At 32.6% G+C, this 26,002-nt stretch overlaps 1 protein-coding gene across 1 annotated transcript in view; it reads left to right on the top strand.

The window, feature by feature from the left end:
• Positions 1–26,002, top strand: part of LOC113403891 (glutamate receptor 1-like) — a 125,200-nt gene that overhangs the window by 56,689 nt on the left and 42,509 nt on the right. Inside the window, exon 4 of the mRNA XM_026644518.2 lies at positions 370–499. Within this exon, the coding sequence (XP_026500303.1) occupies positions 370–499 (130 nt within the window). The remainder of the gene's footprint in view (positions 1–369; positions 500–26,002) is intronic.

Raw genomic sequence — 26,002 nt, 5'->3', positions numbered from 1 at the left:
GCGTCATATCCTGTTGATGAGTGATTAAGTTTCGATCAATAACGATAAATTAATTATATTACTACTTATAACTATGTTACTGATCTCTAACACAGAAATTGTTACAGAATTATTTCTGATACTATTTGCTACTAATAAGATTGTTAAAACATTTACATGCTGTTTTTAATAAATTCATTAATTAATTTATAATTATATGAATTTATTAGACATTCTAAGCGATGATGATTCGACGTTTAGATAACATTTATACAGTTGTTCCATGAATGCTATTAATTATTTTATATTTGCAAAATTTACATGGACTTTTTTTTCTTAATGTTTTAAATGAATAAATCTTTAATTTGTTAATTATCTGTAATCCATCAGGTAATACCACCTTCATCTGGACTGATAGATCATGCGGTCAGCATGCGGCCCGACTATCATAAGGCAATCGTCGATACAATAGTGCACTACGGATGGAGGGATGTTATTTACATTTACGATTCTCATGACGGTGAGTACTTACTATAAAGTGCATCTTATATATTTGTTCTAGATACGGAACCAATTATACTACATTATTCTGATTGACTTGAAACATCTACATTATACATTACTTTAGTATATTCACTTGGTGTAACGATTTTGTCTCATCTAGATTGATACCTCTCGCTTATCGGATATTCTATCCTCAAACAGCAATATTTAGTATTTTTGTGTTCTCGTTTGAAGGGTGAGTGAGTGTCTGCAACTACAGGTACATGGTTATAGCTTCCAAAGGTTGGTAGTGAATTGGCGGTCTAAGGAATGGATAATATTTCTTAAAGAACTAACCTGTATATGCAATGATGACTAAGCATCAGTTTTTTCATTTGCCCTCCACCTATAATTAAAATAATAATAATACAAATATAGCCTGACTGTTTTTGGTTACGGCACCTGTTCAGGAGAACTGTTGACTGCGTTAAAGATAGTGTTCTAGCATGAAAGCAAACATTGGTGCACGCTACTATAAACTTCTTGACCGTAAACCTGGAACCATGGGTTACGCAGCCTCACGAACTAGTCAGTTATAGACTAACGAGCAATCATAAGACTGTTATGCGTAAATGATATTTCGTATTTATTTACTGCTATTTCCATAAAAGTATTCATAGATACAGTTTGCGAACACTGACTCACCGATAGACCCTTTAAACTTTCGCCATTCGCGCTCACTTGCTTCAAACAGAGTTTAGTTCTACGTCGAAATGCAAGTTGCACATTTTGAACGAACCCTTACAAGTTGTTTATTTCGAATATCACGGAAAAGGTATGCTTTTAATCCTGATATTTCTTGCTATTTATTAGTATGAAAACAACATGGTATTAAATCAAGGATAGATTTACATTTGTTTCGGTATAAATTATGGATTAGTAATATATTTTTTTAAGCAATTTCTTGCGGTCAATAAATATATACCATCAATGTTGGTTGGTTATGATAATTTGGAATACAAGATGATTTTTTTTCTTCTTTAAAGCTATGTACAGGATGTCATTAAAGTTTAAAAGAAAAATATATTATCCATTAAAATAAATTACAAATAGCTTATTTTATTATTCAATGTTTAGACATAAAAACGACATAATTTGAAAATGCAAGCAAAAGATCTAACTCACTATGTATATAATATATAAACATCATTATAGCGTATCACTATTAGTCGATATTTAACATTTCACTCGTGGGAGATGAAACGAGTCCTTACAGAATGGTACTACGGAATAAAATCCTCACTGTGACAGACAATTTGTGACATCCATTCATGACACAGCCAATAACTTCCTTTGAACTCGGAGTCTTTGATAATTATTACATTTTACGTTTCGAATATAAATTAATTGAGAATTTGTTAATTAGAATTGGACTATAGTCTTTTCATTAGTTATACTGAGAACCGAATCATTTAGGATAAATTCAACACGTTAAATTTCTAGACCGGCTTGGTCTTGGTTGATACAAATATTATTTTATCACTTAAGCTGTGGCTAACTACTGCCTTAATTCCTGCAACGGAGGGACGTGATAAACGGTGATTTATTTAATAATGTTAATGTAATGTAATGTAAACGAGATGGCCCAGTGGTTAGAACGCGTGCATCTTAACCGATGATTTCGGGTTCAAACCCAGGCAGGCACCACTGAATTTTCATGTGCTTAATTTGTGTTTATAATACATCTCGTGCTCGGCGGTGAAGGAAAACACCGTGAGGAAACCTGCATGTGTCTAATTTCAACGAAATTCTGCCACATGTGTATTCCACCAACCCGCATTGGAGCAGCGTGGTGGAATATGCTCCAAACCTTCTCCTCAACGGGAGAGGAGGCCTTAGCCCAGCAGTGGGAAATTTACAGGCTGATTATGTTATGTTTATGTAATGTTTGTTAATTTTCCTACTCAATATCAAAATCAAGGGCCATTTTGAATAGTAATGTTACATAGATCAGTTAAATGTAAAGCTACTACCGGTTATTTTACCGGTAAATTCTACCGCGAGAAGAATCGCTAAGAAACTCTGGTTATTTCTCAAACAAATTAGCTATTGCTAGTGCATTTATTTTCGAGAATATGTCATAACGTTAGAGTTAAGATAAGTTCACTTCACTAAAGAAATTCTATTATATTTACTTAAATATACAGATTTAAATTACTTATAGGAAATATTGCAACTTCGGCAGTAGATAACTGTACGACTGTTCACTTGACCGCGTCTAGAGCTGCAGTTTTATTACTTCAAACAGAGTAACAATGCACAATTTGCTGCACCGTATAGCTCCTGGGATTACACGGAAGCTGACTCGTTCGATAATAAAACGCCGACAGGAAAGAGATTGCGGTTGAAACGGGAATTGACGCTAATAGTCACAGCCGAGGCTTAATGGTGTGCCTATCACCGATGGAACAACGCCAAGTTATTTAATTTGGTCCAATATTGGCGACGCGTAAGGACACTGGCTTGGTTGGTGCTAATACAATGCGGTCGTTTCTATCACAGTTTTTGTTCGCTATTTTTATATAGTTATTGGAGCACAAAGAAGCCATAGCCATCAGTGTTAAAAAACAAATATGACCTTTAGCTTACTATTGGATTTAAGCTGTCAAATTTATCTTTGTTATAACACCGACTCACTCATCAACAGCGTTATACGGCGTATTACGCCGTTAGTATTTCTCACGTTTCATTATTAACAAAACAATACGTAGCGTTGCTTACTGAATAACCGGTTTGAACTGGTTTTAATAACTGGTCTTTACTGGAATGGATGGTAATTATATAGATGAGTGTACAATGAACCCCACAAACAGTACGATATTCATGTAATAGAATCGTGTTTTTTTTTTAGTGTTTATGAAATTAATTCGACCTTTATTGCTTTGTTTGTTTAAATAATAAATTAAATTATCCTCAGGACTGTATTTAAGCCATTTGAAATATATTATACGTAATTTGATTAATGTCTCGACATGTATCAAACCAGATATATATACTGAAAAACTGTTTACGAAGTTCCATTGAAGCGAAAGACATTTTAAAAAAAGAACATTAATTTTATATAACACATAAGATAGAATAGATTTTCCATATAACAATTACATAATCAATAGATCTTATTAATAAATTTGCTATGTAAAGTTATTGCCTTAGGATAATATTTTTTCATAATTCTTTGCGAAAAATAGACGTAATATTCGTAAAATCGTGGGTGCTTTAAGAATTTTTATACGCTTCGTTACTTATTGTCTAAACAACTTTTAAAAATGTACATCTCAGTTTATTTTCTTAGAAAGAATACTCGCTCCACCTTTATTCGCGCTCGCCGGGACTTCTCACTGAGCATAAATAATATTAATAGTATAGGAGCTGAACACCTCATTTGGGACCGCCCCACTCGACTGCAGTTCAAGTTATGAAGTCTGGATTTATAGTCCAAGAGTCAGCTAACACTAACATATGTATATGAAAACTATCAACTTCAACAATGTATAGGTCCGTAACTTTGTGTCCGAATTCCCTATTCACCTAAACTTGTATTAATTGAAGTTTCAGTATATATATAATGATATTTATATTCATTCTGTAGGGCTATAATGTCAGAACTAGCCCAAAACCCAAGTTGAATTTCGGAAAGTAATATCCACATTGGCTTCATAATTTGTAACATTTAAAAGATACCTCGACACGTGTCAATATAGGTTATCAGCGTTGGTTGGTAACGTTGGTAACGTTGGTAACAAGTATGATACGAAACGAGGTCTTTGTCAAAAACACTAAAGCACAGCGATTTAAACATATTTTCTTTGTTAATTTGATTTATTAATAAAGATTAATTATTACAAACAACTGTCTGTATAAATTCAGACCGAAGGTATGGTGGCAATTTGCTATTCGCGTTTTCACTTTGAAATACTATTTAGATTCTCTGGACAAAAAACGAACCACTGAAGGCAATACTCGTATATATAGATCTTATAATTTATAATTCATATTAATTTTCTTGATTTTTTTTCAATCGTTTTACTTTAAATTAAATTATAAGTATAACAACAATTTGGAATGTCGATTCTACTAAGAACAGGCAACGAACTCTGGTCTGTATTTCATAAATATAATTTTATCGTATATATTATATCATATTAAATTCCTCATTAATCATAATTAATGTTCTAATAAAAATAATTACTTATTATTATTCGAATATTTTTATTACAAACGAGCAAATGACGAATTATAAAGATGGTGATAAAATAATATTTGGCCGAACTCTATTACACTAAATTTATAGCAAATATATAACTTCAGTTCGATATAGTAGGATACTTGGTGATAGGGCTTTGTGCAAGCCCGTCTGGGTAGGTACCACCCACTCATCAGATATTCTACCGCTAAACAGCAGTACTCAGTATCGTTGTGTTCCGGTTTGAAGGGTGAGTGAGCCAGTGTAACAACAGGTACTAGAGACATAACATCTTAGTTCCTGAGGCGGTAGTGACCACTTACCATCAGGTGACCTATTTGCTCGTCCGCGCACCGATTTCATAAAAAAAAAATACGAAAGTAATTTATGTATTTAAAACAATTTTAATAACCACGCAATGTAGAAAGTTGAATAATCTTCAAACCTTCGAGTTAAGAATATACTTTTAACCAGCATTGGGAAGTTTACGTAAACATTTGGTTATTAAGTAAAATTAAAATGTATTTTGAATAAAGTCGGAACAGAGTCTTAATGACACCTTTAATATATATGAAACAACAGTAATTTTGTGTGTAAGCATTGTCAAACACGAATCCCAAAAACTAACCATCGGAAATGAGATATAATGGTGGACAAAATTCCAATAAATTTACTTTGAAAAAAAGAAACTAAAATATTGCATAAGCCTAACACAGTACTGAAACCGTCGATATTTTATGACTTAAAATTAAACACTAAATCAACGAACTATATATATTAACAATGACTATAATCCTTAAATTTTACATCAAATACATTTAATTATATTCGTTAAATAATGACACATTTCGTATTGAGTGGTTAACGGTACCTACGTTCAACTCGATCGTTAAGTTTAATGGTCAGCGCACGGATTGCGACCACAGTACTAAAGCTATCTTAATGATATTAGGTCAGTCTTTCACTGTGCTATTTATCCTTTTCTATTATAGGAAACGCTGAATATGAATGGATTGGTTAATGGAACCTTAGAGGAATTAACTTGTAAAGTTTTTTACAAGTTAAATTACTTTTGACGTCGAATATATATCAAGGTCAATTTTGATATTCGTGTCATTCGTCACGTTTCCGACGTCAGTAGTTTTTCTTCTGACACGTTCATTTATCGTTAAATGTAAAAATATTAACAAAAATTCCATTTTTTTTTAAACCACTATTTTATTTGAACTTATAATAAATGTGTCGCCCAGATTATCGGAATTCTGATTTTACAAGGAAATGCTGCGGGGATTTTGGTCATACCCATAACTTCACATAGTCACGATTTGTAAAGCATTTATTTAAACAGTTTGATATTTATCAAATAACAAAAATTCCACTTTTTATGGAGCTAATAATTTTCCTATTTAAGGGTAAACTTGTTCTAGGAAAGGAGTTGACAATAGCATCAGTCAGGATAGAACTTATGTCCTTCACACCGCGAGGGCACGTAATCTATCGAGCCATTGACGATTTCGCAAACTCATTTGTTTTTTTTTTCTAAATTCTTTGAATAGTATTGTGCAAGTCTGTCTAAATGAGTAGCACCCAATCTTTACCTATTATCAATATTTAGTATTACTGTGTTACAAATTGAATCTTGTAATTACACTGGGCTACCCAGTGCCAGTCTAAATACAGGCACGGAGGACCATTATCAAGTCTATTGTGTAAGAAAACACTCGATGCTCGACCGTATAAATATTGACAGCATGTATCAATCCTATGTTGTAATTACTGTAGCCATAGTCGAATTATACTTTCTGATATAATATCACGGTCGAATTTTACTAGTTTTGTGGCTGTTTTATATACGGATGATCCACTGCTATTAGTGTCAAATAAATAATTGTCAATATTTTTCTCAAGAATGACCTACTTTCTGTTTTTTATTAAGGTTTAAGTGGAATTAATCATAAGAATCTTCTACATGACCTCAATTATTTTAGTCAAACATTTGATACAAGAATGACATTACACATCTTTGATTAACTTTTTCATGGTACAGTCGGGGTAAGAAAAGGTTCGTCACCTTAAGATCTATTTTAGTGTGCTCAGTGCGATAACCTGCTTTACCGATTGGGTATGACATATTGCGTCGCCATGTCATTATAAGTCACATCTAGCAAAGAGTATAATAGCGTTTAAAAGCTATAATAATAATAAGAAGCCGTCAATCGATATGATAATTATCAACTTTTCACGAAACCTCATAGCCCTTCGTGAATGTTCGTGTAACATCGGAGATTAGGACATTGTCTTGTCTCTTATAAAAGAGAGTGCATAGTAGTAATCTTCCTACTAACTACTTCCTACTAATATTATAAACGTGAAAGTTTGTGGTTGTGGGTCTGGCTGATTTCTCTGAGGTATGGATGGATGTTTGTTACTCTTTCACGTAAAAATTACTGAAAGGTTTTGGATAAAATTTTGCACACAGGTAGAATATATATACATATATATATATATATTGCAGATAGATAAAATCTTCGGGAACGCGGGTGAAATCGCAGGACGGAAATAGTAAATAAAATACTAAAAATAAATAGTAATTATGGTAAAATTTATTCATTTAAACAAATCTTATTTATTTTATTAAAAACGAGTATACCCGACAATCGTATCATTCACAGCTTGTATTCGCTGTTGCATTGGTCCAACAAGGCGAGAGCATATGTCGGTTCCTCTGAAGCCCTCCCAGACACTTTGGCAATGTTCTACGACAGCTGCTTTGGTGCTATCGTTATTATTTATCCACCGCTGCACCATCAAACCCATAGATTTTCGATCGGGTATATCCGTCGCTTTTGCAGGCCAAGGAATCACCACCACCATCCCGGTGCCGATGGAACTACTCATCACACGTCACGTAATTACATTAACCGTCACTTAAAATAACGGCCGAATAATATTACAAACGTTTTTATTCTAAGATTGCAAGATATTGCAAGAAAATATATGACACTGACAGACTTTGACAATTCAATAGAAGATATCATATCTAATTTAAATCTTGTAATGACTAATTAGGCCATAAAAAAGTTTTTATGTTGCTATGACACTAGACGTAGTCCAATGATGTTAAACAATTTTGAACCAAGTTATCATACTATGTTAGTTTAATTTTATTTACAGTTGTCTGTTTAGTGCTTTAGATTCAAAAGGTACTAAGAGTTTACGACTTGATAAAGGAATGAATTTGAAAACTGACGAAGGTTTTCTTACTCTGACTGTACATCAGTCGTAAGTATTCGCTGAATGTTTCAGTAAAAGGATTTTAACTAAACATTGAAATGTAAGAGCGTTTAAATTCAAATGGGGTGTGATGAGTTTTTTTGGATTTTTTTGAAGATCGAATCGATATATAATTATAATTAAAATGAATTATATCGTCTTAATTACAGCCAGCGTTCATTGTTATCAGAAATAACGAATTTAATTTAATTATTATTTTATAAAATTATCATAATAGTTAAACGGATTTTAATTTTCGACTTTTACTTCAATATTAAAATAAAATCTCAACAGCTGATACGATCGTTAAAAGTAACATTAATTTTGCTTTCATATATAACTGTATTTTAAATTAATAACCAAGTTATCATTTTTCTCTCTTTCTGTCATTAGTAATTTGTCATTTGGAAGAAGAAAACAAAGTATAATGTAACATAAAACAACATAATATATATTGTTGATCAATAAGTGATTATCATCAAATAAAATTCAATTAATATATATATAGAATACGTTGCATTCGACATCAATATTCAGACACGGTCAATGTCAACTTTAAATAAATAACTAAAATATACTAAAATAAATTGAAATATTATGATTTTAAAATGTAAATAATAAACGAGATACTTTCTTATAAAATATTTTCATTAAGTAAATTAAAGTTGGAATCGAAAATTCACTTGTTGGTAAAATTCTCTAATTAATTACGCAGTCTTAAAGTACTATCCAACTTCGGTCATGAAAATGTCTTTGACCATCTTTGGAAAAGGGTATAATATCTTTGATTAGTGGTCGTATTTAATTTTATCTATAAATTAAAAATTAAATTAATTTATATGAGTGCGTCCAGTAATAGCAGGAGAGAATATTAGTTCAATATCTTACTAAAACGTTATAAATATAAACTTTTAATGGAAAGAAGTTTTATATAAAATAATATTTTATCAGATATGGTGCAGGGGGTAGATTGCGGGCATCTTAAACGAGAATTGCGGGTTCAAACTCAGGATAACACCACTGAAGTTCTATGTGTTTTTTCAATTTTTGTCAATTTGAGGAAAGTAAAACTGTATAATTATTCTTAATTTCAATAAAACTCTACCACATGTGTCTCTAAAACTTTTCCTCGAAGAGAAAGGAGGCCTTAACCCAGCAGTGGGTCTTTGTAGACTGTTACTTTACTGAACATTCCCACAAAATATGTTAAGATTTCAGCGAATGTTCATTCTATACCGTCTTAAATGGGAATTGTAAATCTCAGTCTGTAGAATAACAACTTGAATTCCTTTTATTGCGGTAAATGAGCGGTCCTTGTAGGATAGCTTTTTAATACAATTACAAACGATAAAACGACAATTAACGACTAAAAGCATTGTGATGAAATTGAATATGTGAAAATTAAAAGCACGTCAATTCATAAGGGAGAGTAAAATGTATTTTTTTCAGAATAAGGTTTTAACGAATACTTACACGTATTTGGTCAATTAGTGACTGGATATCTAAGTGTTAATATCGTATTGAGTTAGATATGTGTACGTCACTGGGCCATGTTTGCATTGGAGTGAAGGAAAACACATACAAAAATAATATACTCGTATACACACACAAGGATAAGACGTAGGATCGCTTTACGTGATTTCCGAGCCACGAGAGTGTAACACATCCTACTTCCTAACTTACTTAAATATTAAAGACGATTTCCTTGTCAATAAAGTATATGTCTACAAAAGAAATATTAGGTCACATATTGTTACTGAAGGTTTAGTGTAACTTTTTAAAAACCGTTGCTACTAACTTCACCGAACTCTGCAAGCTAAACTTTTTAGTCGACTGTACAAGAAAAACTAAAACTCCATCCTTCCGGTTATCCGAGGGATTTTTCCGGGAAAATGAAAGGTTTCCTCTACAACGTTAAAACTTTCGACTTTTATAGTTTACAAACCATCGAAAAATTGAGATATTGCAATCATTTGCAAAAATAAAAAAAAGAATAAAATTAGCTGTGTTTGTTCTGGACGAAATTTAATAAAACTTTCAAAAATAATTTCTTCGAATGCTTCAATTTAACCTTTATACAGTTATAGAAATAAAACCTTTTTTGATTGTAATTTAAATATCTCGATTATTATTTACTTATACGCTTTCTATATAGTAAGAATGTGAAAACTATTCGCCCTACAAGCCTTGCGTCATTGGTTTGGTATGGCGAGTACTAGGTTCAAGAAAGGTGTTGAAGTTCACTTAAAGACTCAGAATACGCACGTCTTAAGGGTCTCCTTTGAGGCCGGTTCTTGGCTTACGACGTCGTTGTCGGGAAAACGCATTACATTAAGCTTCACATGATTGTAACAAAGTCAGTACCTATGTGAACAAATCTAGGACAAAACTGTTCACCTTTAATTATAGTACATAATAAAAACTTTTTAAGGATGTTAAGCGGATTATATAAAAATGGATTGTTATTGAGAGCCAGTAATTGGATATTGGAATTCTTTATCGAATTAAATTATTGAGTTTTAGCTCTTTGGTGTCGAGAGAGTATATATAGAGATAAATTTTTAATAGTATTTAAACGACAATTTATTAATGAAGTCAAGTAACAGAGTATTGCAGGACAAAGGATTATTTTCCAGTTAATAAAGAGCTTTTTAGCTTACTTAACCCCGTGTTGGTGGCAGGTTACGACACATGTAAGATTACTTCAGAGGATTTTTTCCACTGATGAATTATAAACAAAAATTAAGCACATTGAATTTTAAAGGTGTTTTTCTGGGTGTAAGTTTCTTATCTTGAGTTAAAATTCACGTGTTCAAAACACTGGGCTATCTATAGCATAATTTTATCTCGATTCAATAGAAGGAACTGGCTCAAAATTCAGTTTCAACGTTGGATTGATAATAATGGTCGAAGTTATGTATTAGCTTGATATAAAAAAATCTTAAATCGCGTCTAGCTTGGTACGACATGAGTGCAACCTTTTGTATCGGAAAAGTTTTATTCGACTCCGATATTTAACTTTCAGCGTGAGTTAGCATGAATTAGCGGAGCATTGTGCTACATTTCCAACTTTTTTCTCTATCGAATGCATGAAGTTAACGCTTGAAGAACGTTTTAACGCTGCATATTTAATTAATCTCATACTGAAATTCCTTTATTCGTCATGTGTATCTAACTTGCACTTTATCCGGTAGAAAAGGACGTGAAGTGTATTTGCAAACATTTAGACATTCAGGGCACCATACAATGCCATCGACCTCACTACGCCGGCGTAAAGGCGCCGGATACTTCACCTGGGCCTGCACCTTGATCACCGTCCCCTGGACGGTGATACTCGCCCCTCTTTGGGGTCCTCTCTGTGAACCGTGGAAGAGGAGGGCCTCCGTTTTGGATATAGAGACCCTCAGCATTACCATCCGGGCCACGGTGAGAACTGTTCCGACCTCGTCCAGGCGAGCCGCCTCCCGGAAGTCCCGCCCCGTCGCCGTATAGCATAACACAAAACCCCCATCCCGGGAAGGACAGGAGCCCGCAGGAGCCAGTCGAAACCGACGTTCCACAGAATTGGGCCGAGAACCCTTGTGGAACGCCGCAGCCTACCTACGTGCAAGCTCGTCTACGTAGCCCCACCGATAAAACATTATGCCCCGAATTATTAATACTAATTTTTTTTTGTATTCCAGTCTAATAAGTGACTGTGCCATTGTAATCACAGTGACCAAAGACATAAAATCTTTGTTTTCAAGACTAGTGGCATATAGAAAATGTATGAAATGGTTATTATTTCTTAAAGTGCATGTTAAGTTTTATGTTAAATTACTAAGTATCGGGTAGGTCACCCGATACTTAGTAATTTAACTTTTACTCTAGTCATTGATAATGGCGTGAGGCCTCTAGCGGAACTACTGAAAATGATTAGGGCTTGTGCTCACTGTGCACTTATTTGAAGGTGGCAAGAAGATTTACAGCCTTCTGTAGATATGAATTAGAGTTGGTGGAGGTAATTCGACTTCACACGAATTGTTCTTTATTATCTTTAAGGCTATCGTAATTCTCGACGTAGGTAATATCTGATTTTGACCTTAAGTATCTTGAGCCATCGTCAAAGCTAGGAAAACCATTAGAAGCAAGCTGTTGCGGCGTCACAGTTGTAGCCATAAGTAATCCCGTGATGTTCTGCCATGAAAGATTAAATATTGCAGGTTTTAGATTCGTAGCCGTAGTGGAATCTCCTCCCCATGTCACAATGGCAGGGAATAAATAATGCATTATAAATAACTGTAAAGGAAAACCAACTGGCTTTTAGATCTCTGTGGAAGATATAAGAGCTGTTACTGTTGTATTTAGATTTTATTGATATAAAAAATCAAAAAACTACATAGTATGTTAAATATAAGTTACTAAAATAAGAGAAAGAATCCTTAAAAACATCATTAAAGCCTGATATAATATCAGGCGTTTTTTGTTCTTCTGCGAAGTAATATGCAACAAATTGGTCACCCACTTCAATCTTAATCTTGAAGATTCAACTTAAGTTTAAAGTTGCAGCCAAATTGCGTCGGAAACAGTTTTACTTAAAGTTATGGAAGAATTTATATATATACTTGTTATTATTTTACATAAGACTATTGTTCAAAGAAAATTTACGATTTTGGGGAATATTAAACTAAGGATATTTTCAAAGAAAAATCATATGTGAAGTACATTCTTGAATCGAGGGATATGATTAGCCGTTTATGCAATATCCATTCCATTAGTTTAAATGAAATTTTGACCAGTGATTTTGGTACGATTTCACGGTTCCACCACACATCCGTTTTTGTTGATATTTGGTTCAGAGACCTCTTTGAGTCCCCATTAATTATTATATAAAATCAAATTTACTGTCAAACTTGCAAGTATGTATTAATCATGAATCAAAAAAATCTATAACTGTAACTGTTTACAATATGGCCATTTTTCTACAAAATATTAAACTTTCATATATAATATGTAAAAATCTGCTTTTTATCTATTTGTAGCTACATTCGTAAGCTACTGGATCTTATCGTGGGTTTGGATTTTACCTGCCATCCCCATTTGATTTCATTACACGATAAGTCGGAGATAAAACATTAGATATTCAAATAGACGAGGTAGAATGCTATCGTATCCACAGAGAAGTAAAAGTCAGAAGTGCCACGACCAAAACTTGTTTCTCTTTTACGTCGAAACATATTACAATACGAAAGTCATAAGAGTTCGGTTATTAGAACTTTAATGGAAATAAATATTGTTTTTTATAAAACTGTACAGGAAAAAGAGTGTCTAGTGTTTATTTCCAAGAGAATTAATAAAATCTACAATATAAATAATTTGTCTTAATTTTTATTGCCGAGAGAATCGGATTTGTGTTTCAACGGGCTAATGCTACTAGCATTCTCGCCGCCTATTCACGCGGTCATGATTTGTATAGAAGCAATTATTACTTTAGAAACATAAATACCAATTTCATCGGTCGATGTAAATAATTATTATGTAAATAAACTTTACTGTAACGAGAATTTCTCAACAACATTTGTGTTTAAGAAATAAATATTTATTTGATTTGTAATATTAGCTTCTCTTGTATGTAGCTGAAGATGTTTTAAAACAATATACCTACAAATTTTCCCACTGCTGGGCTAAGGCCTCCTCTCCCTTTGAGGAGAAGGTATGGAGCATATTCCACCACGCTGCTCCAATGCGGGTTGGTGGAATACACATGTGGCAGAATTTCGTTGAAATTAGACACATGCAGGTTTCCTCACGATGTTTTCCTTCACCGCCGAGCACGAGATGAATTATAAACACAAATTAAGCACATGAAAATTCAGTGGTGCCTGCCTGGGTTTGAACCCGAAATCATCGGTTAAGATGCACGCGTTCTAATCACTGGGCCATCTCGGCTCTTGTCTCTGTACCACTTGTCACATATTCTAACGCCAAGGCACAAGAGAAATCTTAGTTCTCAAGGTTGGCGGCGCATTAATTGTAGAAGGGATGGTTGATATTTCTTACTGTTCATTTCTATAGAGAGCGTTGAAAATCAAGTGGTGAATACAGATACTACCAATATATTTAAAAGAACTTTATCCCAAAGCAATACAATTGTATATCGGAAATCATTGCAAATGAAAATATTAGAACTAAATAACATCCACCAAATAATTTTCGCGATATAGTCTAGAAATCCATTCTGTAAGTATACGAATACAAAAAAAAAAAAAACAAGTAAATATTAATGAAATTTCATTTTTTATATGGAACTGTGTATTCAGTTCCAAAATGTGAATTTATTGAAAATAGCCTCTTTATTGATATTTATGTACAGCTGCAAGACAAGGACCATGAATCTCATCTCTTCCCTTGAAGTAAATAAGGGGAACGAAAGCTTGACTGGCTTAAGCAACACTCTCTTTTTATTACGTTACTGTATATTGTTTTGAAGGTAAATTGACATATTTACTATCCCTTTATTTTTTTCATAGCTTTCACAAGTAAAGACTACCAAATTTTTTTTAAGATTTGTGTTATATATAATTTGCTATCTATAAAATGCCAGATTTTTTTTTTATTGAAGCCTAATATTTAACGTATTATTTATTCGAGGAATTTAATAGGTTTATTTGATACACCTTATGTATATAGTGTACAATTAAAAAAATTACCGTCTTCAAATTATTTCTTAAGATTTAAATAGGACCAATGTATTTGTCCTACTTGCCGTTTGGTCCCACAAAAACAAAACAAAAACAACCAAATTGGTTCATAAATGAGGGAGTTTTGAGGTCACATGTAAAAAAATATAACCGAATTAATAACCTCCTTTTTTAGAAGTCTGTCAATAAATTAATCTTTTCCGAAAGATATTGTAAGCGAACAAATCTAAAAGATAAGAAAAAAGCGCTTGAAAATTTATGATGAATCGAACGATTCATTTATAATTGGATTGTTGCTTTATATAACTCAAATCATATACATAAGTCATAATAATACATAATAAATAATACATAAGTCTTTATATAAAAGTAATAGTCTTTATATAAAAATAATAATAACAAAGCTACGATACTGGCAACATAACCAAGGTAGCATTAGCTATAACGCTATAAAGGAATGATTAATATTTCCTACAGCGCCAATGTCTATGGGCGGTGGTGAACGTTTACCATCAGGGGGCTCATGAGTTCGTCTGCCTACATATATCATAAAAAATCAACCTTGTAATCTTGTAATATAATATGTTCTTTTGTACCAGCAACTTACTCACTCAAATGTCACTCTGCGCAAAAGTGTACTCAAAATTCCCTCACTCTCATAATCCGATGTGACGGGAAATACAATGCGACCTGAAGGAGTTCAGGTGTTTGACGAAAAGGTTTAAGTACTATACGAGGTAAAGGATTTAAAAATAATGTCAATAAATAAACTCTGGGTTTTTAATTGGTTCGACCTGCGGCTAAAATCCAATACATCAAAAACTGTGGTCTTATAAGCTAGACACTGGACCAACGACAAATAGAAAAATAGCCTTATCAAACTCAGTTAAAGCTTCTTCAAACCGTTATATTGAGTGCCTTATTGATATTGTTATAAGCTTACCACCAAAGAACATATTATGGATGGCAATAAAAAGACTTACCTTTTGAAGCTGCTCGTTTCTTTTTTTTTTAAACCTATACTTATTTTGAAATGTCATTTATAATTATGATAATCAACATTACATTACATCCGTATGTTTCGAAAATGTTGGTTTAATAATATTAAAACTGTTTCAGGCGACTTTTGTTATATATTACAATTGGTGTACACTGTCCTTATTATTATTTTTAAGTTCAATGTTCAAAGCCAATTAACATTACACGAACTTTTACTTTTGTATTTGCCTTAATGTAATGATTTTTTTTCAACACATAATATGCAAATGCTATTGTGAAGTAAGTTAATAAGTTCTCGAGATCGTATGGATGTGTAATTTTCACATGGAGTGGAATCGACGAAATTGTTGATTATTGATTTGTAATTTAGATAACTTATGCCACAAGTATTTCACATCTTGAGTAGCATATTTTAAGTTCACTACAAAATCAAACTATCTCTTTTCTCGTGGTATTTCATACGCAAATTTATTTGTAGACCAAAATATATTTAAGAAGAGTACAAAATTGCCAATAAATAAGTTTAATGATAACTGCCTTGTCACTTAATTCAATGCCGTAAGACGTAGTGATTGATTAAATGATGACATGCTATCAAGGAAAATAATCTTTTAGATTCGATATAAAATAAAAACCAAATAAAAATGATGTCGACTGCTCGAATGAAAACTTTTCATAGTTTGAATAACGAAATTTGTTCTGATCAGCAACTGGAAGACCCATTTCAAAATTACTACACAAATTACTGGCTTAAAATTGGTCCTTTAAGCCGGATCATTAAAATTGTCATAAATGAATTACATGTGACAATTTTGTTACTACAATCATCATAATACGAATCAAATACAACACAATATTAATCACTATATTTACATCAACTCATCAAAAGATACAAACTTTCTGAAGTTTCTGAACTACACTCGAGGGCTATCGAAGAAGTTGTATTAATTTTAAACTTAGAGACCATAATGAATATTAATGGCCTTTACTTTTCACAGAACATGAATATACTTCCAAAATTTTCGTTACAACCAAAAACATGAACTTTTTGATCTTTAAATCGTTAACACGAATCGTTGGTTAATTGATGTATTAAACTTTTCGATCGAATTTTATTACAAATTTATGTTTCACGAGTCTATACTAATTATAGTTCTCAAGGAGCAGCTGCCAATTCTCACGGTATATTCGCAAGTGACCACAGTTACACGAACGATCTTTCGTTCATTTGACTAAAACTAACTAAACAACGTTAAACGTGATGTAATTTTGTTTTAACCTATGGTTCAGTTTTGTATATTCGTTATATTTCGTATGAAGTGTATATAAAAAATCTGAATACTTACTCATACAAAATTTAAAATAACATGTCTTTCTTAAAATTTATTTTTAATTGCAATCAAATATTTTCTATAAAAAATACCTAGCGTCGATATAAATATAAATATTGGCTAACATCACATACATTACTTTGATCATAATGTAAGTAGCTAAAGCACTTGTGTTATGGAAAATCAGAAGTAACGACGGTACCACAAACACCCAGACCCAAGACAACATAGAAAACTAATGAACTTTTTCTACATCGACTCGGCCGTGAATCGACCCCGGGAACTCGGAGTGGCGTACCCATGAAAACCGGTGTACACACTACTCGACCACGGAGGTCGTCAAAACACGTCGTCGTCGATACACTTGAACATATAATAAATATTTTACTTTTTCTAATCAATCAATGTTCAATATACATGTTAAGTTTATTTTATCGTCTAGTAAGTTCATATCAAAACTCGTCGTTATAATGTAAGTTTCAAATCTTTGGCACAACTTTGGTGTTTGCAACAAAACGAAATTGATTATCACGCGGAAAAAATAAAAAAAAATATTTCAAAAAGATTTTTAATAATAATTTATTTTCTTACTAACAGTACTTGTATAAATACTTACCGTTGGTTTGCTATCAAGAAAGTTTAGAAGTATCAAAAGTTACAGAGAACAGCGGAGAGAGGAACTCGACGGAAATATAATACAAGAATTGGCTTGCCTACAATTTGGTCTGCCAGCACTATCAACTTCCCATTCAATACTGTTGAGTTAATATTTATCGACATTTAATACAGAGTTAAATTAAATTTTATACTTTACGTAGAAAATAAAATTAGCCGGATATCGATACGTCATATAAAATATATTTATTTAATCTGAAAATTAATCGAGCACATAACTTATTTCGCAATACGAGTCTCCTTTATCCGGTTTCAATATCATAACCAGTTCTCAGAATATGTGAATTTGATTTATATAAAAATATGACCACAGAATACGTTATTACATTCCTTAAATATCCTTAAATATAATATTACATAAATATATAAATAATATAAGGATTGTGGTCTAATATTAGAATCGAATCCATGATACGGTTTTCGTTCTGCCGTGCGTTGTGAATTTGTAACGTCTTAGAATTAATAGCGTGTTGTGGATTTAAAAATACATAAGACGACAATATAACACGGTAAAAACAACTGTAAAGTATAATCTCGTTTAATGAGCTTATTCGCTCTTTGAGTCTAACTGCCGCATCCGGAGACATTTAACGGTTACTTAAGGTACTCAAGATTTGACATGTAAGGCGCTTAAGATTTGACATTTAAAATCTAGACTAAGGGCGCCTTAAGTACGTTACATTAAATAGTCGCTCAGCAGCAATAATACATAAAACAATCTCAGGTTTCATTTTGTAAACAATTGTAAGAATTCTAGATTTTACAGAAATATTTTGTGAAATATGTAAGTCTTATTTCGTCTGTAGCGGAATTCCAGTTAACTATTTGAACAATTTAAGCTAGATTTTCAGTTTCTATCGTTTATGTTCTTTCGGGTCCGCAAACTAGTTCATCCATTTCGTTAAACGAACTTGTAAATAAAATGTCGTTTTGTGAAATATATTCGTAGATGGATTTTTAATAAAAAAAAAAAATTATAAATAATATTCGGCAATTAAAGTACCTAATGTTTATTATATATATTTTAGTATAATATATTATTATTTACTTTATGTCAAGTATTTAAGAATATACACATTAAAATTTAAAATAGCTTCCGTATAAATTACGACCATGCGGCGGTGCAGATGTGTGTAGGACACACACTTGTACATTAATATATACGGATGAAAATGATGGACAACCAAACACACGCTCACTGTTTATTTAATAATTACCCTCTTAGGTATTGATTTGATGACGATCTTCAAATAGAAGCATAAATACTGATTTACACATTTCTAACATGACGAAATTTCACACAAATATTTTAACACTAATTCACCCTCTCAAGGGGTACATTGCTAAAAGTGCAGCTACTACTGACTTTTACTTTTACAACACAGGCGTACCCAATTTCATATTTTCACTCTCAATTATATTGAACTTTGGTATATACTTTCACCCCCAATTTCACCCTCTTAGGTGATAATATTATAATTATGGACGTAAGTATATTAAATGTTTTAGATTAATAAAAACTAGGTATATATAATGAAAGAGTTTATATTAAAAGTTTGACTGTTTTCTATGAATTTCTTTAAGTTCGGAAGACATTTAAAAAACCTATGTTTCTTACGAAGCAAACACATCCCATAAATGTTCATTTTAATATATGATGCCCATTACAAAAATAATAATTTCATAATATTTTACCATAACTTAAACTTCTTTCGAATAATGATAGATAAACCTAAATGTAAAAAACCATTCAGAATCTATATATCAATGATAAAAATAGATATGGTTTATTAAAAATTAGTGAAATAATTGACACAGACTACACAGTAAAAAAGTTGCGTGTACAGTGCGTAACTTTCTCCTAAAATGTTACGCGTATTATTGATGAACAGGCTCATGACGTTATCGATTTTGCCGCTTCACGAAATGCAAATTTGTTCATCGACGTTCCACCAATACAATTCGTCTTTTTTTATTGGACACAATAATGTGTGAAACTGTTCAACTTTACAAACTAGTCAGCGGAAAATCGAATCGACATCAATCAGCGAGTTAGGGTCTTTACAAACTGATTCGCATCCTTTCGCAATTAAACGCTGAAAAGTTTTAATCCCAAAATCACCTAGCAAAATATTTTTTTTTCTGTTAGGTAAAATATTATTTATTTTACGTAAAACTAAACAGTTAAACATTCTGAATAACTGAAATCAGTTTACAGTTCCACTTCAAATATATGCTTCTATATAAAATAATAATACACGCAGTGGGACTAAAGATTTATATAGCATAGCAAATGCTGAAGTCTGTAAATAGACCGAAGTCTCATCAATGAATCAATAGACTGAACTCCAGTGGGTTATACAGCAATAGCCACTAATTTATAATCTTGCCGCAATCAGAACAAAAATAGAAATCGAAGATCGAAGTCAGACAAGTGCTCACAGCTAAAGAAAACACTATAGGTTTTACAATCTTTACATAGTATAAAACAAAGTCGCTTACCGTTGTCTGTCCCTATGTATGCTTAGATCTTTAAAATACACAAAGGATATTGATGCGGTTTTTATTAATAGATAGAATGATTCAAGAGGAAGGTTTATATGTATAATACATGCATAATAAAGTAGAGAAACACTGATCATTTTAGAGGTATGCTATATGAAGTGATGCCGTAAATAAAAAAAATTGCGCTTACTTTGCAAATGCTGGCTGAACCCTACGAGATAGATCAAAATAATTTACTAAAGTATTATATACCATAAAAAGGTTTTCAAAAAAGTCCACGATTGTATATGTCTATCTCTCAGGGATAGTCCACAGCAACCCTTTTTTATTCCTTTAATTTTACGAGAAATAATCCCTTATTTTTGAAGCAATTTTAAGCAATACAGCAGCAATCCTTTTCCAATTAAGTACCTTAAGTACATTGTGCATTTAATATAGATGAATGTAGCCCTTTAGTTACAGCAATAACTGTAATTTAAATGAATATTTTCGAAGATATTACGGACTTAAAACGCAGGGACATAGCGGTTTGTATTGTCTTATGACAAAAAAGCTGTGAACGTTGTAAGACATTCTGTAGTATATTTGGTATCATGCACCTGTGCGAAGCCGGGGTGAGTCGCTAGTTAATAATATATTTAATCTCTGGGCTATAATCATAGAGTTAAATCACTGGCACATAAACTTAAGCGCACAACTGGCAGGCGTTATAATTCAAACGCTTTTCGTACTTATGTACGATTATACTTATGTATTTATTATTACTTATGTATTTATTATTATTTATGTATTTATCCATGTTGTGAGAAAGGTTTTGAGAATGGATGTGGATGGATATAGAAGTAGGGGACGACCGAAGAAACGATGGATGGATTGTGTGAAAGACGATATGGTTAGAAAGAATGTTACTTGTGAGATGACGTCCGACAGAGAAGTATGGAAGAAGAAGACATGCTGCGCCGACCCCAAGTAAAATTGGGATAAGGGCAGGAGGATGATGATGATTCGTACTTATGTACACGGTGATGGAGTATCGGTATTTAGTAATATCGATCATAATGGAATAATATTCAATTGAACAACGTTGGCATTGTATTTAATACCATGTAGGTGCCATTAAAGTGAATTAATATACCCATTATTAACTTGTCCTTGACTATCTTACCGTTGGCCTAGGGGATAGATATAAGTCCGCAGATCCCGAGGTCCTGAATTCAAACCCCAGAAAATTATTGGGTTTTTCACTGAAAAATTCTCAGTAACATACCAGACAGAGTCTGGATATTATATCTGTTTACACTTCCGTGCCTCGGAAAGCTGTTCCATTCCTTCATTTATATGGCCTTAATTCTTTACGTTCGTGTCGGATTCACCCCATCGGATTATAGAGTGCCTCCAAGTCTGCGTATACAGGTGTGCAATATAATATGTCCTGTCTTGATGGTTGGTCTCCTTTTGGCCGCCGTGGTCAAAATTGCTCAGGATAAAATGATCACTAGTAACATAACCATTGTAATATTGGTTATAAAGATTATTAATAAAATTTAAATGCAGTAAACAACATATAAAAAAAATACAGCATGTAAACTTCTAGTAATATAAAAAAATCTGCTGGACTAGGTCTTAATCTCCCTTCGAGGAGCAGGTGAACCTTATTAAACCAGGTGCCCCAGTACGTGTTGCTGGAAACAAATGTGTCAGAATTTCGTTGAAATCGAACGGTAAACGTTTTGTACATTTATAGTTTACTGAAATAAGTATGAAAAAAATATGGATAAAAATATATTGTACAATTAATAAATAAGCCTGGATAGGTCCTTTGATTGTTAGCAGCTCATCGTTGAATCGCAATATTAATTATCAGATTCTCATATAAACATATGAACCAGCTCTCTTGTCATCAGTGAAAGCTATTTTTTTTTTTATAAATGTATTTGTGTGAATGTGTGCTATTCTAATTGTTTCGACTACGAACGAAACATAAATGTATATTTTGCAATTAGGAACGATTATTTGTTTCAGTATTTTCCGCGGTGATTCACTCTTACAAATTCTTTATTATCAGGTTCAAATATGTTACCGCATGTAATGCGAGCCGTGATGGCCCAGTGGTTAGAACGCGTGCATCTTAACCGATGATTTCGGGTTCAACCCAGGCAAGTACCACTAAATTTTCATGTGCTTAATTTGCGTTTATCAATCATCTCGTGCTCGGCGGTGAAAGAAAACATCGTGAGGAAACCTGTATGTGTCTAATTTCAACTAAATTCTGCCACATGTATATTCCACCAACCCGCATTGGAACAGCGTGGTGGAATATGCTGCAAACCTTCTCCTCAAAGGGAGGCTTTAGCCCAGCAGTGGCAAATTTATAGGCTGTTAATGTAATGTAATGTCGATTTCTTCGAGTTTGACGACCTCCGTGGTCGAGTAGTGTGTACACCGTTTTTCATGGGTACGCCATTCCGAGGTCCCGGGTTCGATTCCCGGCCGAGTCGATGTAGAAAAAGTTCATTAGTTTTCTATGTTGTCTTGGGTCTGGGTATTTGTGGTACCGTCGTTACTTCTGATTTCCATAACACAAGTGCTTTAGCTACTTACATTGGGATCAGAGTAACGTATGTGATGTTGTCCAACATTTATAAAAAAAAAAAAAAAATGTAATGCGACTCTTTACTAATACGCGAACTCTACTTCCGCTTGTTAAATTCTAAGTATCGGAGTACGGTGCTCGTAGATATTATGACCTGTGTATAATTAATGTATAGAATTACTCAATTACAAATGGCTCACTCGTCCCTTAAATCGGAGCACAGCAATATAGCGTATTGCTGTTTGACGGTAGAATAAATGATGATTACGCATAATTAACGTACAAAATCTCGCACCGGATGTAATTATGTAAAGCGTAAATTATTATTAGCCATTCTTAATATTTTCTAGAAACAATGATGCTGCTTTCAAGGTCAAGTTTTCATGATGAATATATAATGTTAATTATCAATATAGATGTCGAGTTTCAACAAACGATGTGCTGATTTTATTGTTGAAACGTCAAGGTGGTATTAAAATAAATTTAATTAATGAATTTCGTAATAGTCTTCCAGTTGTGACAGGTCTTTGTAAACGTTTTCAAACAGTTTATAATCCAATAATAAGTTGAGGTATTTCGAATGAATCGGTCCCCTTTCTCTTGTCTGACCAAAATTTTATTACTACAATGAAAACTTAATTAACGTCTTTCCTAATACACCACTGATTTCTTTTGTAACGTCACGGATATTGAACTTGCGGCTTATTTTGTCAAACCATCCTACTATTAATTTATTAATTCCATTTTCAATTACAATGAAGTTTTTTGACAATATAGTACTTTTTTTTTATATTTTAAATAAATCAATACCATAGATAGTTTTTGAAACTATATAAAAAATGATTTAATTTTTTTATTAACTATACTATATCTTTTTTGAAATTTTGAAGTTTTGAAATTTAGAGTCACAGGTCATATATAATTAAAAATCTAGATTAAAATACATTCACGTATGTTAAGACAAAATATGTTTATTAAGTATGTTATACCAAATCTGAATAATTGCCCCGGCTAACAGCAGGTGGAGAACACTTCACCTATATTGGAGTTATAGGAAGTATTTATAACTGACACCGTCAATGTATTGCAAATCACGGGATCTATAACATTTAATATGTTATTTAAATTTTTATATTACAATAATAATATACATAAAATGTATTCACGGATGTCAGGTCTCAACGTCATTGGCATACACAGTATATTTTCAAAGTACTGTCGTGTCCTTACTCGATGTTCAACAAAACTGTTACAGAAACAAAATTCATTATTAAATTTATTAAATATTCTGCATCATTCATGCAACCATTCATGCGTGACGTGACTCTGACTCTTTGATGTATTTTCATGGAATTTGTCGCGATCAACGGCGCTTTTTTCAATGTTCTGAAATATATTTCGTCGGTAATTTTAAACTGTCTGAATGAGAATAAGATCAAAACAGAGAATAAACGTCCTGGATTTTTTTCCAAAGGCACAACGACACGGTATGCTACTTTTATACATTAAGACTTCTGAATGTAAAATCCGATTGATTATAAATACGTATTTGTAACATTTAAATGATATTTTACGTGTGTGTGTGTGTATTTACAGATTCGTGAAAATTAATTCAATTTTTCGAGTCTAAAATCAATTGAATATGGTAAAATTACCTATTAGACGTTATTTAATTTCGTCTATATATTAAATTACGATAAATTTCGAAGTACTCGTATGTAACGCATAGGAACGACTTTTATGTCTCGTTCATCGTAACTCGAAAACGATGAATTACTGTTATATAGTAACGATCCGTTCAATACAGAAACCAACAGACGAGAAAAACAAATGAAAACAAAAAAAAAAAAAAAAATTAAAATGCACGAAAATATCAAAATACGAAAAACATAAAATCAGTTCATTTTAATGTTACTAAATTAAATATTAATTAACACTGTAGTATTATTATGATATATTGTGTTATATCATTTTACAGAGCAGATATTGATCTTTGTATTGTTAATTAATCACGGAATGAGCACACTATTTTATTGCGATTATGTCAATTAGCACAATGTCAAAATTTACATTTGAGTAATCTCTTGTCCAAATAACTATTAAATGTAATCAAATATCAGCCGAGATGGCCCAGTGGTTAGAACGCGTGCATCTTAACCGATGATTTCGGGTTCAAACCCAGGCAGGCACCACTGAATTTTCATGTGCTAAATTTGTGTTTATAATTCATCTCGTGCTCGGCGGTGAAGAAAAACATCGTGAGGAAACCTGCATGTGTCTAATTTCAACGAAATTCTGCCACACCTGTATTCCACCAACCCGCATTGGAGCAGCGTGTTGGAATATGCTCCAAACCATCTCCTCGAAGGGAGAGGAGGCCTTAGCCCAGCTGTGGGAAATTTACTGACTGCTAATGTAATGTAATCAAATATCAAATCGAGTGACAAAAAAAAATGTATAAATATTAAAAAAACTTCAAAAAACTCAATTATCGATTTAAATATTCACTACTGAAATAAAAGCATTAAGATCCTTTAACAAGCCTAAGTAGGATAGCTGATCTTGTACATTCTTAATTCTTTATAGAATTTAAACTTTATTTACGTCCATTTTGAACAAAATAATTGAATTCAAAGAGTTATGAGTTGCTGGGAATATAATTATGACTGAAAGAAAATTAATTCTTTGCGGTGACGTCAACTGGAGCTGGTTGGGCAAGTATTGTCTTGTCTGGCATTGCTGGGACTCAACGGAAATCAGTTTCTTTTATCTACATGTAAAATCTTAAGTATGGCGAGAGTGCTACGATGGTGCCAGCGTCATCTATTATGATGACGCCGAGTTCATTGTCACCTGGGGCAAAGATTCGAGATGTAACATGATCTTCAGCGCTATGATCTACATCTGACCATCATACAGCATCTCACATAGAGGAATATTCATCTGACACATTTGGGATATTTATTGACATCCTTCGATGAGAAATATTATTATGTTCCAATAGGTATGTAGGTAGGTAAAGGAGATCATTTTATTTTTGATGTGTAACATCTTTCGTCTTGATTTTCTATTGACGGGACTGATTTCGTGACAGGGGACGGCAATGTGTACTAGAAAGCCGAAGAAAGTCAGGAGACACACATCATATACGACTACTGTTAACCATGCTAGTCAATTTAATTTTAATAATCTGATATATGAAATTATAATTAAGTTTTGTTTTATCTTTAAATATAGCAAA

The sequence above is a fragment of the Vanessa tameamea genome, chromosome Z (genome assembly GCF_037043105.1).
Source record: "Vanessa tameamea isolate UH-Manoa-2023 chromosome Z, ilVanTame1 primary haplotype, whole genome shotgun sequence".
Taxonomy (NCBI): Eukaryota; Metazoa; Arthropoda; class Insecta; order Lepidoptera; family Nymphalidae; genus Vanessa; species Vanessa tameamea.
Note: the sequence above shows the minus strand (reverse complement) of the source record. Positions and strands in the feature narration are given on the sequence as shown.